Source organism: Cephus cinctus, unplaced genomic scaffold (assembly GCF_000341935.2).
Source record: "Cephus cinctus unplaced genomic scaffold, Ccin1 Ccin1_scaffold1031, whole genome shotgun sequence".
Classification (NCBI taxonomy): Eukaryota; Metazoa; Arthropoda; class Insecta; order Hymenoptera; family Cephidae; genus Cephus; species Cephus cinctus.
In genome coordinates, this window is record NW_014333566.1 from 38432 (window position 1) to 50949 (window position 12518).

The following is a 12518-nucleotide window of genomic DNA, read 5'->3' on the forward strand; positions in this document are numbered from 1 at the left end:
GTTTCACTTTCGAATAAACATAGGAAAAACTTTAACCATTCGTTTCAAATACTTTGTGAGCAATTATTTATAACGGTAACTGAAATGACAATTATTTCACGTTTCAAGAGGACGACGACTTCTACTTTTACTCATCTATCTTGTTTTAATCGCTTTCAAGTCAAATCGATTGAACCAGTCCAATTAACTGTCTCAAGAAAAAAATGTTATTAGTGCATTGTATAGGCTGCACAAATGTTGTGGAATTCAATTTCTTCACATCATTATTTTCTCCTTAAACTAACGTAACCTTATAACATGAGACAGGGTTTTTACTGTACAAAACATATTTATTCAATAATTTATAGCGATACATACACAGTGTACAACGTACAAGCCATAGTATCCTCGTATGCTGCTACTTTGCGAATTGGTATTTCCCCTTTTCCCAATTTAATATTTTTTATTATTTTATTCTCGCGAATTCTCAAATATTATGTACAATCACACGCTTCCTTTAACATTGGATAAAACAGGTTCACTTACTACAAGCGACAAACTTTTACTGGCAATTTCACTCGGAGTGTCAGTATTAAAATACAATCACTTGGAAAACGAGTATTTCACGAAAACCATTTCTCGTCATTTAATTATTTCTGTTCTTTTTTATTTAGAAAATACTTCTCCTACTAAATTCAAATCTGCATCCGGAGTGACGTAGACGAGTGAAATTTCACAGTAAGAACACAATACGTACGGCGCATAAACATATAAAGGTAAAAAGTCACAACGTCCAGGCCTAGTTCTGTTAGTTCAAATCGTTAATCTAATTCAAAGCGGTATTATATTTTGAAGTTTTCTGTCAAAAATATTCTATATACACTCGGATAGATTATAAGAAAACTCGCGTTTATTGCGACTCCCATCCCCTAGTGAGACGAGATACGGTACATTGTTTTTCATTTTCTCTTTTTTGCTTTTCTTCGTTTATTACTGTCTTTTTTTTATTATCTTACTTTTGTTTTCAAAACAGATTAATCGAGTTCTATATTTGTTATGTACTAAAATTTTTAAAATTAAAAAGTAAAGCCATTCGCGTGGTTCCTAAGGACAAATGCATTATTATACTTTTCTTCGGTATCTGGAAACTACCGACGGTCTCTTAATACTTCCCTGCACCAGCCACATTTACAGGTTTTTCTTATTTTTTCTTATTTAACAGAATCGTCATTTATCTTCGCCTCTGCAATTAAAAACTTACAACCGTAAGTAAGTAAAATTGAATTGACCTAATCGCTGCCAAGCTATCATAATGGATTTTTATAACTATCTTGGATAAAGTGAGTTTTACCGCTGAGCAACAAATTCTTAGGAGAAATTACGGAAAATGGCTAAAAAAAACGTACTACCGCGATACAATACGTTTGTTGTTTTGATATAATTAGGAAGAGTTTCAACATTCGGATCACTGAAGTTCTTATTATAGCCCAGGTTGTCCTTTCTCGTGCATTAAAATACTCCAATGACACTTTTTCGTGTAATCATCTCGCTAAAAGTCATTCGTCATTTTTCGTCTTCAATTACACTTATTTCGCGAGATTAGCATTGCTAGCTAGGATTAGCGGGAGCGCGATATATAGGAGTACCACAGAATTAAGTACCATAAGTACAAGAAGGTCACAGGTGAATAGAACCAGAGAGGAATAAAATAGCGCATTTTTTTTCTCGACCCTATTGTTAATCCTATATGTGGAAGGATTAGCCTTAAATGTCTATACGTGGTCTGTATTGTAACCTTAAAGGTGGGTCCCGGAACCTCCATCTTGTCACATACACAAATTTTAATGTGTGGTCCTTACCTAACAATTCATCGTTGCACAAAATATCGATCTGAGAAAAAAATATATACATTTGTAAAATTACTGTTATCATTACACTTTGATAATGTTTAATGATTTTATGCAATACTCACGTCTCGATATTTCTCCATACCATTCAGGACCTTTTTGGCTATAAATTTTTTCAGATGAGTAATAGTGGCTTGAGCAGAACATCTAATGAATCTGCGTTTCAGCGTTTTCAAACTTGCGTTTATACATTCCAGACACACGTTGACCTATAGGGAATACATTTCATTACAAAATGATTTTGTAATATAAGTGTATTATTGATGATATTGTATTTAAGAACTCAAAATAAACCTGCTCATCTGCCCTATGATAATCTGATTCTGCATGTGCATCTGCCGCTGCCTTTTCTTCTTCTACCTCCCCAGCATTTGGTAAAACATCTTTAGGACAAGGCAAACCATGTGCTCTATAAAATTCTCTTTCTCTTTTGATTTCATCTGAAACAATATAGTGGTCAGGAAATTTGTATTGGTTTTGTTATTGATAAAAATCATGACGTTCTTACTTTCTTGAAGATCAGGAACCAGTTTGTAGACAATATCCTGCATAGTTCTGTCGAAACTGATATACTGTAGGGGATGAGACTGGTGTATAACTATTTGGCATGTTGGACACGTATGTTTCTCTTCTAGGTGTTTCACCAAACAGCTTTTGCAAAATGTATGTAGGCACTCTGTCACTGTGGTTGCATCTATTAGGTATCCCCGACATATTTTACATGTTATATGGCTATTTAAGGTCTTCAATTTTATCCTTCTCTCCATGGCACCAGTAAGCACCATTTAAATCGATAGGTGTCACCACCTGAAAATTATTAACTAAAGATATCCAAAGTCATTGCATAATAAATATTTTAAAAAATTAGAGTATAAGGAAAATAAAAGAAATACCAAAAATAAAAGACAAATGATAACATAACCCTTAATCAATTTAAATTGCAGGATCTGCAATCAAAGCCAAAAAGAAGTTGTCTTGCTACTCCTGTCACAATCATTAATTATTGATATAAAAAAGATCACGAGAACGAACAGTAGAAAAAATTAACATAGTCCATCTTAGTCCAAAGATTGAATCTCCTTACTTATGTACTAATATATAAATCCTCACTCAAATTAATTAGCTAAATAAGATTGATGAAAAAGTGGGTTAGCGAATTCTAACCTTAATATGGAACGTAAGTCGATATGACTTTCACAAGATAGTCTGGTTGTACAAATTTGAGTAATCATTTCCCATTCGGTCCAGCATTTTCTTTCGTTGAACGGCACTATGGTTGATGATAAAAAAGAACAAAAGGTTCCACTAAAAATCTGGTAAAAACAACTTATTGTAAATGTGGCTGATGACAACAAAACGGACTGACAGTGGCGCAACGTAGTGGCAAAATTGGAAAACTCTAAGGGGCCGACCTTAAATCCGATCGTATCAATCATGGCTTAATGGCCTCATTATATATGTCTGATCATTTATTTCAATTAGTCTGATCACGACGCGTCTCACTTCGACTTAAGTATACAGGCGATCGCTCCAGCAACTCTTGATTTGTGAATTATCTTAAAACAAGTTTAATGACAGTTACAACATGCGCATGGATCGTAATAAATTATTATAAAATTGACTTGGAAATTGAGAGATGTGCGGTAAATGGTAATGTACCTTTGAGGTCCGCAATTTATATACAATTTATCGAAAAGACACTTTATTGAACGTTTGATAGAAAATTTCGTAATTTATATGTTAGTCGCCATTGTTTTCGGTAAAATTAAAGCGATAAAATGTTTCCGACAAGATCGCTATAAATTTGTACTGTTTCTTTTTTATTATTTTATATCCCTTTAGTAATAAATCCATGTCAGATTTCATTTGTTGCAAATCGAAAATATATTGAAAGCATTGTCGCTTTTTCGCAATGCCGATTGGTTCATGATGAAGTTTGCGCGAGAAATAACTGAATTCTACGTTCTTGCCAATCAACGGACCTGATATTTCTACTATTTTATTGTTATGAAATGTAATGGATTGTGCTACATCTTCTACGGAAGAAGACGAAAGACTTTACAACGTCTTACATATATGCTAAGATGACAGGTAATAACGATCAGGTCTGACAGTGATCTGTAGGGGTCAGAATGCAAAGCAGTTACTTATGTAGCTGATTTTTGCCCTTTGTCTGTAACATCTTGGCAATAAAAACGCTATTATTATTAAGTACAGGAGTGCTCTGAATTCCAATAACAGAAAGTATTGAAACGATGTAGACTAGACATGCCCGTGTAGTCTGTGCCGCGCGGTTCTGATATATGTAAAATATACTATATACGTAAAGATAAATTCTACTCGGGTAGCTACCAGTGATATCACCCAATGGTCAGTATCTCGAAATTACTACTCGAAAGAAAGTAGTGAAAAATATAAGGACAAGTAAGACTGATACAAAAGGTTCGAATTTCAATAGAGTACAGATTTGATTTATTGGAGTTGAAACTCTCACGTTACAATTGGTTTACACAGAGTATACACATTATACTTTCTATGTATTTTAGGTAAATGCTGATTTACTGGCTACCTGTAGGTGCTGAGTAACGATAATTTTTTTTAAATAATAAACAAAGTCGTTACTATATGTACAATCATCACGCTCCTATCGCTATGCTACTATTATCCATACGTATTTATTATGTTACATACATCTACGGTTGTATTTTTACAAGTGCAGGTTGCCCTTTGTTATCGTAAATTTAAGATGGACGTTGATCCTTCCGTTTTACAATACCTGCCAGGGTAAATGTAAAAAAAAAAGAATAGAGTTCTCAAGAGGAATTCTCGAAACGTTAATTTTTACAAAGAATAAATTATCTAAAAACTATGTATTTTATCTACGTGTCGCACTCTCTGTACATTTTGAATGCTCTCTAAATGCTCCGGGTCACTTTATCTCGGGTATCCTGGGAAAATAACGCCAACAAATTTTTTCTTTATTTTTATTTTCCCTCACGGAAAAGTCATCTGAATGAAAATTGTCCCGAAAACTCCACGATTCCACATAACATTTGGATAAATTCATAAAAGGCACTTCTACGCTATAGGACTTCGCAATTACATTCTTCATCCACAAAAGTTCTTTGTCACCTTCGTCACTACAATGAAGCCCTCGCGATAATCGTAAGCTATAAACATTACGCACGTAGAAACATTAAGACGAAACGCTACGCTCTATCATACAAAAAAAAAAAGGAAAAGGAAAAAAAAGACAAAAATTCAGAATTTCATAAATTGACTAGTTACAAACGCAATATCATGCCGCCATTTTGTATCAAACATATAAAAATCCATCATGGGGATATTAGTGTTTATCAAGATATCCAACCTATCGTTCGTCATAAACAATATGACGGATCATGCGCACCACCGATTGGCCAATTAAATTCATTTCCTTGAACGCATCAACAAGTAGATCTCCACGATACGTAGGCACTGTGGTCAATGGCACAATTCTTTAAGACTCGAATGAAAATATAGATAGATTGTATAAAAAATATCCTTTTTGGATTTCTAGTCGATTAATCCTTTATCTTGCTTTCTTCCAACGTTCATACTCCTGCCTATTCCTGCCCGTCATAATTTTCTTCATCTCTTCCAACCTCTCATTACTTTTTGTGGCTTCTTATACTCTACAAAATACGCGCTACTGTTCAATACTGATTTGTATAATGTATTTGGCGTGTTCGCTTTATCAGTCGGTTATTATCTCCAACGTACTCGCACGTACACGCTGCCGGAAATCTTTTCCAGAAATCTCAAACGCGTCCTTATATCATAACCGCGTTAAATCCACTTTGGCACTTCAGTACATAGGGATTCGATCCGATTTTGTTTTCCTTCTTTCGTCTCTCAACTCAAAGTTCATATAAAACCAGGGACTTTATCGGTCCCATATGTTAATCTTTTTTTTCACAACAAGTAAGGGAATTTCTCTTCACCATTTTCGTCGTCGTCTTCAGCTTCGCTTGACTCCTGACTTGACGGTGGTGTATCCAACTGCGGCAAACCAAGATCTAGATATTCCTATAAATCAAAAAGAACGACATTTTTGTATGTTATTTATAATATTTTTTTAAGGATACAAATTTTATATAAGATCCTAACCTCGTTCGCTGTTATTGTCAATATCCTGTCGAGATCCTCGACTAATTCTCCAAACATTGGTCGCTCGTTAGGTTGGTAACTCCAACAATCTCTCATAAGCATGTAGCTGTAATACAGAATAATAACCAAATGAAGTTTTATGAAAATATTCTTTATTGTGATACAAAGTAAAATGGACCAAGATCTGCTTACATCTCAATGGAACAGCATGGCGGCTTTTCCATCCTGTGTCCAGTTCTGAGTAATTGGAATAATTTTTCAACCGAAGGTACAGAAGGATACGGCGTACCACCCAATGTCATGATCTCCCACAACAGAATTCCGTACGACCATCTAAAGCACATAATAATATATTTTATAATTATTTTCAGCAAGCAAAAGTGTTATCAAAATCAAATTTGATAAATGTTTCAACGCGTTTACTAACACGTCGGACTGCGTGGTGTAGACTCGATGGAAAAGTGCCTCTGGAGCCATCCATTTGACAGGTAATCTGCCATCGGTAGTCTTTCTGTAGTAATCGTGGCAGTGGATGTCACGGGCTAGTCCAAAATCAGCGATTTTCAGAACGTACTCGTCGTTCACCAGGACGTTCCTGGCCGCAAGGTCCCTATGGATGCATCGTCTACTGGCGAGATACTCCATACCACGAGCAACTTGATAAGCAAAGGACACCAGGTCCTTCTGGGTGAGTGTCTTCCGCTCCTTCATTTCCTGGCCAATGGTAGGTTCGTATCCTGATGATGGCCTGTGATCCCGCAGGAAGTCACGAAGATTCCCATGAGGTGCAAACTCCACGACTACATAAAGAGGACCACCCTGGGTACAGGCACCTAGGAGGTTGATGATGTTGACGTGCTTGCCAATCATCTTCATCATTTCCATTTCCGAAACTAGGTCCATCATCTCAGCATCGGTATGTCCCTCTGGAGGAATAACATTTTTTTTTTGGATTATTCAACGTCTTTATTAATCTTGATTTTGAAAAGCTTTATTCGTTACTCACCCTTTAACATCTTTACAGCTACCACACTGGGTATTCCTGGTTTCATCGTATTGGTCTGTGCTCTGACTACCTTGCCAAACGCACCCTCTCCCAGGGTGTTACCTAGGGCGAGATGTTCCCTAGGTAATTCCCAAGCGCTGTCCAACGGAAGTTCATACTCCGATATACTTCCGCCACTGTTATCCTCTGCCGCGACGGTAGACTTTTGTTTCTCGATCTTCACCACCGGCATCAACAATGGTTCCTGGACGTTCTGGCTATTCACCATGTTCTGCTTCTCGACGATGACTTTCTTGGTCCACTGTATGATCACAGCGTCGCGTACAGTTTTAATCGCCAGTAATTTCTTCATCTTTTCTCGCTTCAGCCGATGGAATATGTAAATTACGACTATCACACCGATGGCGAACAAAACGAACAAAACAGCTGCCAGAACGTTTACTAGGAGGGTCTGCGGCCGTGCGGTCAACGGTATTCGCTGCTCGTCCAGAGCTATTTAATAAATAATTTTAAACATTTAGTTATCATTCTGTAAGATTATCTTTTGTTCACACTAAAAATACTTACTTTCCACTACTCGCAGATAAGCGCTGCTGAAAGTTTCTCCAAGTGTATTCTGGGCAATACACGTGTACCAGCCTTCATCCTTTTCCGTGACGTTATACAACTTCAATACTTCCCGATTCTCTAAGGAGTCAGCCTAACGGGATAAAAAAATATCAATGAAAAAGAAATGTCGAAAATGACATACAGGGCCTGGTCATGCAATATTTATTTATTTTGACAGCAATGTTTGTTAGATATGAAACTAAATAAGCGACACAGGGTAGAAAGGACACTTTAGTAATACAAGATACTAGTGCATGCAACTGCCCACCTTAACCTCAACCGGGACGCTTTGGTTGGTTTTGTTGAGGGTGTCAAAGGAAGTATGGTAGCCATGATACCACTCAAGATGTCGATGGGCATTCGAAAGGACCTCGCAGGTCATGCTTGCGTTCGTTCCAATGAGAGCCGTCGTGTTCTTCGGTGCCCTGGTCAGGATAGGTTGGTGCTTCACGCTTTCTATGGTAAAATAGACCCAACCACCATTTTTTACAGAATTCTCATACAGTAGTTAGACACACTAAAAGAAGTGTAGATAATAGAGAGAATTGTCATGGGGGTTAATTATTTTTCATTACCCCATGAAAATGCTCATCACAAATTTTTGAATCCATTCACCAAATAGATAGAAAAGTAAACCAACACCCTGTAGAATGGCTTGTATTAGTAACAAATATAAATTATAGATAGAGTGCGCAGTATTGATTATAGTTTATGATAAAAAAATGAGAATTAGCCACAAGGTACGTAAGAAAGAAAAATTATGCTTGATATTCGCCATTTTGGTCTCTAGATTGAAATCCTAAAAAAAAAATTATCCATAGCAGGTCCCACGTCTCAGCTCCTTACTATTTTCTCTGCAAAGATAATAATTTCCATCACCCTGAAAGGATCCATAAGTCGAGTGAAGAGGATGACGAGAACGAGGAACTTAGTGAGTGCGAGAGAAAATCATCTGCAGCCCACAGAGACCATTCACCACAGTAAAACGAAAATAGAATTCCCTATTGCTTTGTGAATGAGAAGAGAGAAAAAAAGATGACCCCAAAGATCTTTGGGAGTCAACGTGGAAAAATTCTAATAACCACCACCGGACGTAGTCTGGTATGGCTATACCTTTAGCAAGGTGCCGTTTGGTTGAGTCTCCCGATCATCAGGATACTCGGACACCTTGAGCCACTGAATGAAAGGCTCTAAATCCGAAATGATTGGACACTTGAACGTCACGGTGCTGTATACCAAGGCTGTCACGTTCTTGGGGAAGTCCTCGTTGATGTACGGTTTGTGCGGGAATCGTTCTAGATGTTACGTCTCATATTGAGAATGCAATTGCGCAAGTCCTGTCTCTTAGAATCTACTTTACCGACCGAGGACCAATAAGCCAGACCGATATACCTATATGAAAAATATGTATCCAACATGAACTTACCGACAACATCAACTTTGTAGGTATGATTGATGCAGCCCAGGTAGTTGCAGACTATGCACGTGTAATTTCCACTATCCTGAACTACCAGATCCTCCAGCCTGAGGTTCCACTTGGTACGTATAACAGTCCCAAGGCTTCTCTTCGGTTCCTCATTGTTTTTCAACCAGGTGATATTGGGTCTTGGATTACCGACACTGGGACAGCGTATTCTCAGCATATTCCCAGCTGGCTTAACGACTGAACTTGGCATATCGTCCGTTTTATTAAAAGCCGGAGGACTCTCTGGCGCCGTTTTATTATGTTCACCAGCGTTCTCATTCTCGCCCTTATCGTTGTCCAGGTCTGCATCCAGATGAAGGGACCTGGTCTCCGGTAGATCTGTTACAGCAACCAAGACAAATGGAGAGGATCGTTAATTAAGCCGGACACTTTCAAAGGACGTTGACTTATCTAACGCGCACGTAACGTACACGCGTGTCCCTATTTATCTTATTCGTTATTTTTATTTGCAGAATGAATTACTTACTTCTCGATGCGGCGATCTCGAGCTCATTCGTCTCCTCCTCGGGCCTCAAAGCACCCAGGACGCTACCAAGTTCCTCGCTCTCCTGGATACCGTCGTTCTGTAGATTTTCAACGATCACCGATACGTTACGCCATTCCACACCCTGGGCAGATTCCACGCGGCATCCGTAACTTCCGGTATCGATGGGTTCAACGAATTTGATTTTTATCCATTGTCTCATCACGCGCATGCGCGACGTGTTTGACCGAAGTATCTCGTTATCCTTGTACCAGGACGTCTCGGCGTTAAAATTTGGCACGCAGCGTAGATTCAGACGTTCTCCGAGCGTGACGATTACGTTTGGATTAATTAATTCTGAAAGAAAGAGACCAACAAAATTGTATTAAAAATATCCTACAATCTCACTAACCTCAAACTAAACAGTTAAGTGTAATTCGAGTCTTTCGGAATACGTGGAATGTTGTATGGTAATGAATCCGTGGCATTCTCCAGGCATACGAAGCTCACCGCGGTGCGCATCTCTCGATTCGTAATTACAAACCTCATGGCGAATTCATAAGAAGCTTTAAGGAATCTAGGTAGGAGCGAAGAGTGTCCGCCGAAATGAATCTACCATTGTGTTGTTATGCGCGGCGCCTTCGAGCGAGTTCTTTTGTAATTCACGTCGTTCGCGTGGACGCGGGCTGCATTGAAAATCCGGCCGACCCATTGCTTGTGTGTCTCCAGCCAAGCCGTTTCAAATGTATACGACACCTAGCGTAGCGTACATGACAATCGCCAAGATTTATTTGCCATTTTAACACGGGCTAAACAGTCTCGATAAGACCATGGAACGGATCAGTAAGAGGAAGTGGTAGCAGGACTAGGTGAGCTAGATGGCGGTATCTATCGCGGCAAGAGATAAAACTTTTAGAGAAAATAAAAACAAAGCCAAGCAGATAGTAAAGTGACCTAAGCTAAAACACGTCTCGTGGATCATCCTGAACAAATTGTTCTGCCGCTGAGAGCATAAATCAGGGTCGGAGTCTGGTCCCCGCGTGGGACGCCGATATATAGGCTAGAGAGATAACAAATGGGCTGCGGTCGAAGCACGAGCTAGGCGTCAGGAATGCCACTTCTTTTTTAATCAACGCCTGTCTTCTTCTTGACCTCGTGTCTTCCGACAGTGATGAGGTTGCCTTGAGTTTCGCGTCAAGATAGCGCCTCGTAGCAGAACAGTCGACGTACTATACCCATAGAGACCCGTTACGGTAGTCGTGATTAAATATTATTATTATCATTATCATCGCTATAAATACATCCGCCATCTTTTACAATACTAGTCTCATCGTGTAACAATGCCCGCGTACATTGTCTCCGAGCTGCTCGATTATTAAGTCCATCCGCGTATGTTTACCAGTCCCAAAATCTCAGAGTCGCGCCTTCGCTCATTCATGAGTACGAAACCCAGGCTTTCCGTCGCTTTGGAGATGCGCCAAAACCGAACCGCGACACTGTCCTTTCCGACGGTGCTTACCGAAGAGCTTTTGCCATGCCTCTATGTCTATAGCTACTGTATCGTCTTGGAGTGTTGGAGTCCCCAGAATGCATCTGGCTAAATATAGAGACCTAGGTGGTGGAACCGTGTACCCCGCAATTACCGACCAGGGATCACTAGGTACACTCGCTTTATTCTGTTTCCCGTCGATTTACTTCCATTCGAATATTTCTCACGCGACTATCCCCATCCAGGAACACGTTAATAATTTAAGTATTTTTGCAGATTTTTTTTTCTTCCTCCATGACCGACCAATCCCGTCAACGGAATATAAAGTAGATCGGTATCCGATGAATGGGGATGACCTAGCTTGAGGATGATCACCTGATCATTTCTACGACTGGTAATGACGATCAATGATCAACGGGCAATAAGGATATCAATGACTTGTTTGTGAATGGGACACGTATAATTGGCTACGGATTTGTGGTTTGAATTTATCAACGTTCACACGAAGCGTCCGATTCGGCTCCATGGTCGCCCACGACTTCCTTCGGCGATCTACGACAAGCCCCGTGAGCTTTATTTGATCAGCTCTCTTAATCTGGCTCCGCAACGTGGGACGGCATTGTTGAATCGTATCTCTCAAAGAATGAGAGGACTACGTGGACTTATTTTAAACATCCTGAGAAACGCGTGCGACAGGGTAACCATTGTTGTAACCCCCCTCGACGGAAATCAATCGAGTTTATTGTCGCTAGACTCTAGTTCCGTTTCCTCTCCTCTGATCCGCGTCATCTGTCAGGCACGTGGCTCGCACTCCTTTTTCATCTTTTTCTTTCGCCGCTTCTTTTTTCTCCATCTTGTCTGTCTCGACAAGGACCTTTTTCGCTCTGGAACGCTCAAGGAGACTGCCACCCCCCTGACCCCCCCTACGGTTTTCACAGTCATTCATAAAAATAATCATCGGCCAATCCGCACCGAACTTCATACAGCACGCGGGTACGAAGGTGTAAATTCGAAATTTTAATATTTCAAATTGATAAGCGCTCGATTCCTCCGATGAAGATGGACGGCCCCGGCGTGACGTCACGGGCCATCTGGTTCGACGCCGACGTCCAGGAATAGTTTCGAGAGTCCGGCGTCGTTCGGCACGACGAGCACGCAGGCGCCTTTTGCATCGGTGCAAAAGTGCGTGGGTAAAATGCCTGGACGGAAGGTAATATCCGTGATTCGAATTATAATCCAGAGACGGTTTCGATCCTGCGACAGAGATGCCTTCGTTATTACAGCTTTCAAGGAGGAATTGTTTTAGGGCGCGTCCTCAACGACACCTCACTCTCATTCTCCGCTACGCCGGGCTTCACCGGTCGTAGAAGGCTAACGACGTCTGCCTAAACGAAACTATACGCCTCGTGTTACCAAACAGAATAAATCGG

General features: G+C 39.8%; 2 protein-coding genes across 6 annotated transcripts in view; both read right to left on the reverse strand.

Annotated features, from left to right (window-relative positions):
• Positions 1-308: 308 nt before the first annotated feature.
• LOC107271668 (polycomb group RING finger protein 3) lies at positions 309-3272 on the reverse strand. 2 transcript variants are annotated; one of them, XM_015747912.2, is made up of 5 exons: positions 3051-3272; positions 2395-2707; positions 2181-2326; positions 1952-2095; positions 309-1869 (listed from the first exon to the last, which is right to left on the reverse strand). In XM_015747912.2, exons 2-5 carry the CDS (start codon positions 2669-2671, stop codon positions 1744-1746), a joined length of 693 nt encoding a protein of 230 aa, XP_015603398.1. In that variant the 5' UTR covers positions 2672-2707; positions 3051-3272; the 3' UTR covers positions 309-1743. The 2 variants fall into 2 exon arrangements, with proteins under 2 accessions (XP_015603398.1, XP_015603397.1); XM_015747911.2 differs by having other exon boundaries at positions 2395-2693; positions 3051-3271.
• Positions 3273-4335: 1063 nt separating this feature from the next.
• The window catches only part of LOC107271667 (fibroblast growth factor receptor homolog 1), a 31265-nt gene continuing 23082 nt past the window's right edge, over positions 4336-12518 (reverse strand). For 2 of the 4 annotated variants that reach the window (XM_025088876.1, XM_025088877.1), the window contains exons 3-11: positions 9603-9956; positions 9077-9454; positions 7919-8106; positions 7609-7741; positions 7042-7533; positions 6463-6961; positions 6228-6368; positions 6036-6141; positions 5731-5954 (exon numbers count right to left, since the gene is read on the reverse strand). In XM_025088876.1, coding sequence (XP_024944644.1) covers positions 5841-5954; positions 6036-6141; positions 6228-6368; positions 6463-6961; positions 7042-7533; positions 7609-7741; positions 7919-8106; positions 9077-9454; positions 9603-9956 — 2405 coding nt within the window. In that variant the 3' untranslated portion in view covers positions 5731-5840. Of the gene's footprint in view, positions 5955-6035; positions 6142-6227; positions 6369-6462; positions 6962-7041; positions 7534-7608; positions 7742-7918; positions 8107-8763; positions 8946-9076; positions 9455-9602; positions 9957-12518 lie in introns of all 4 variants that reach the window. The other 2 variants (XM_015747909.2, XM_015747910.2) reach the window with 2 other exon arrangements.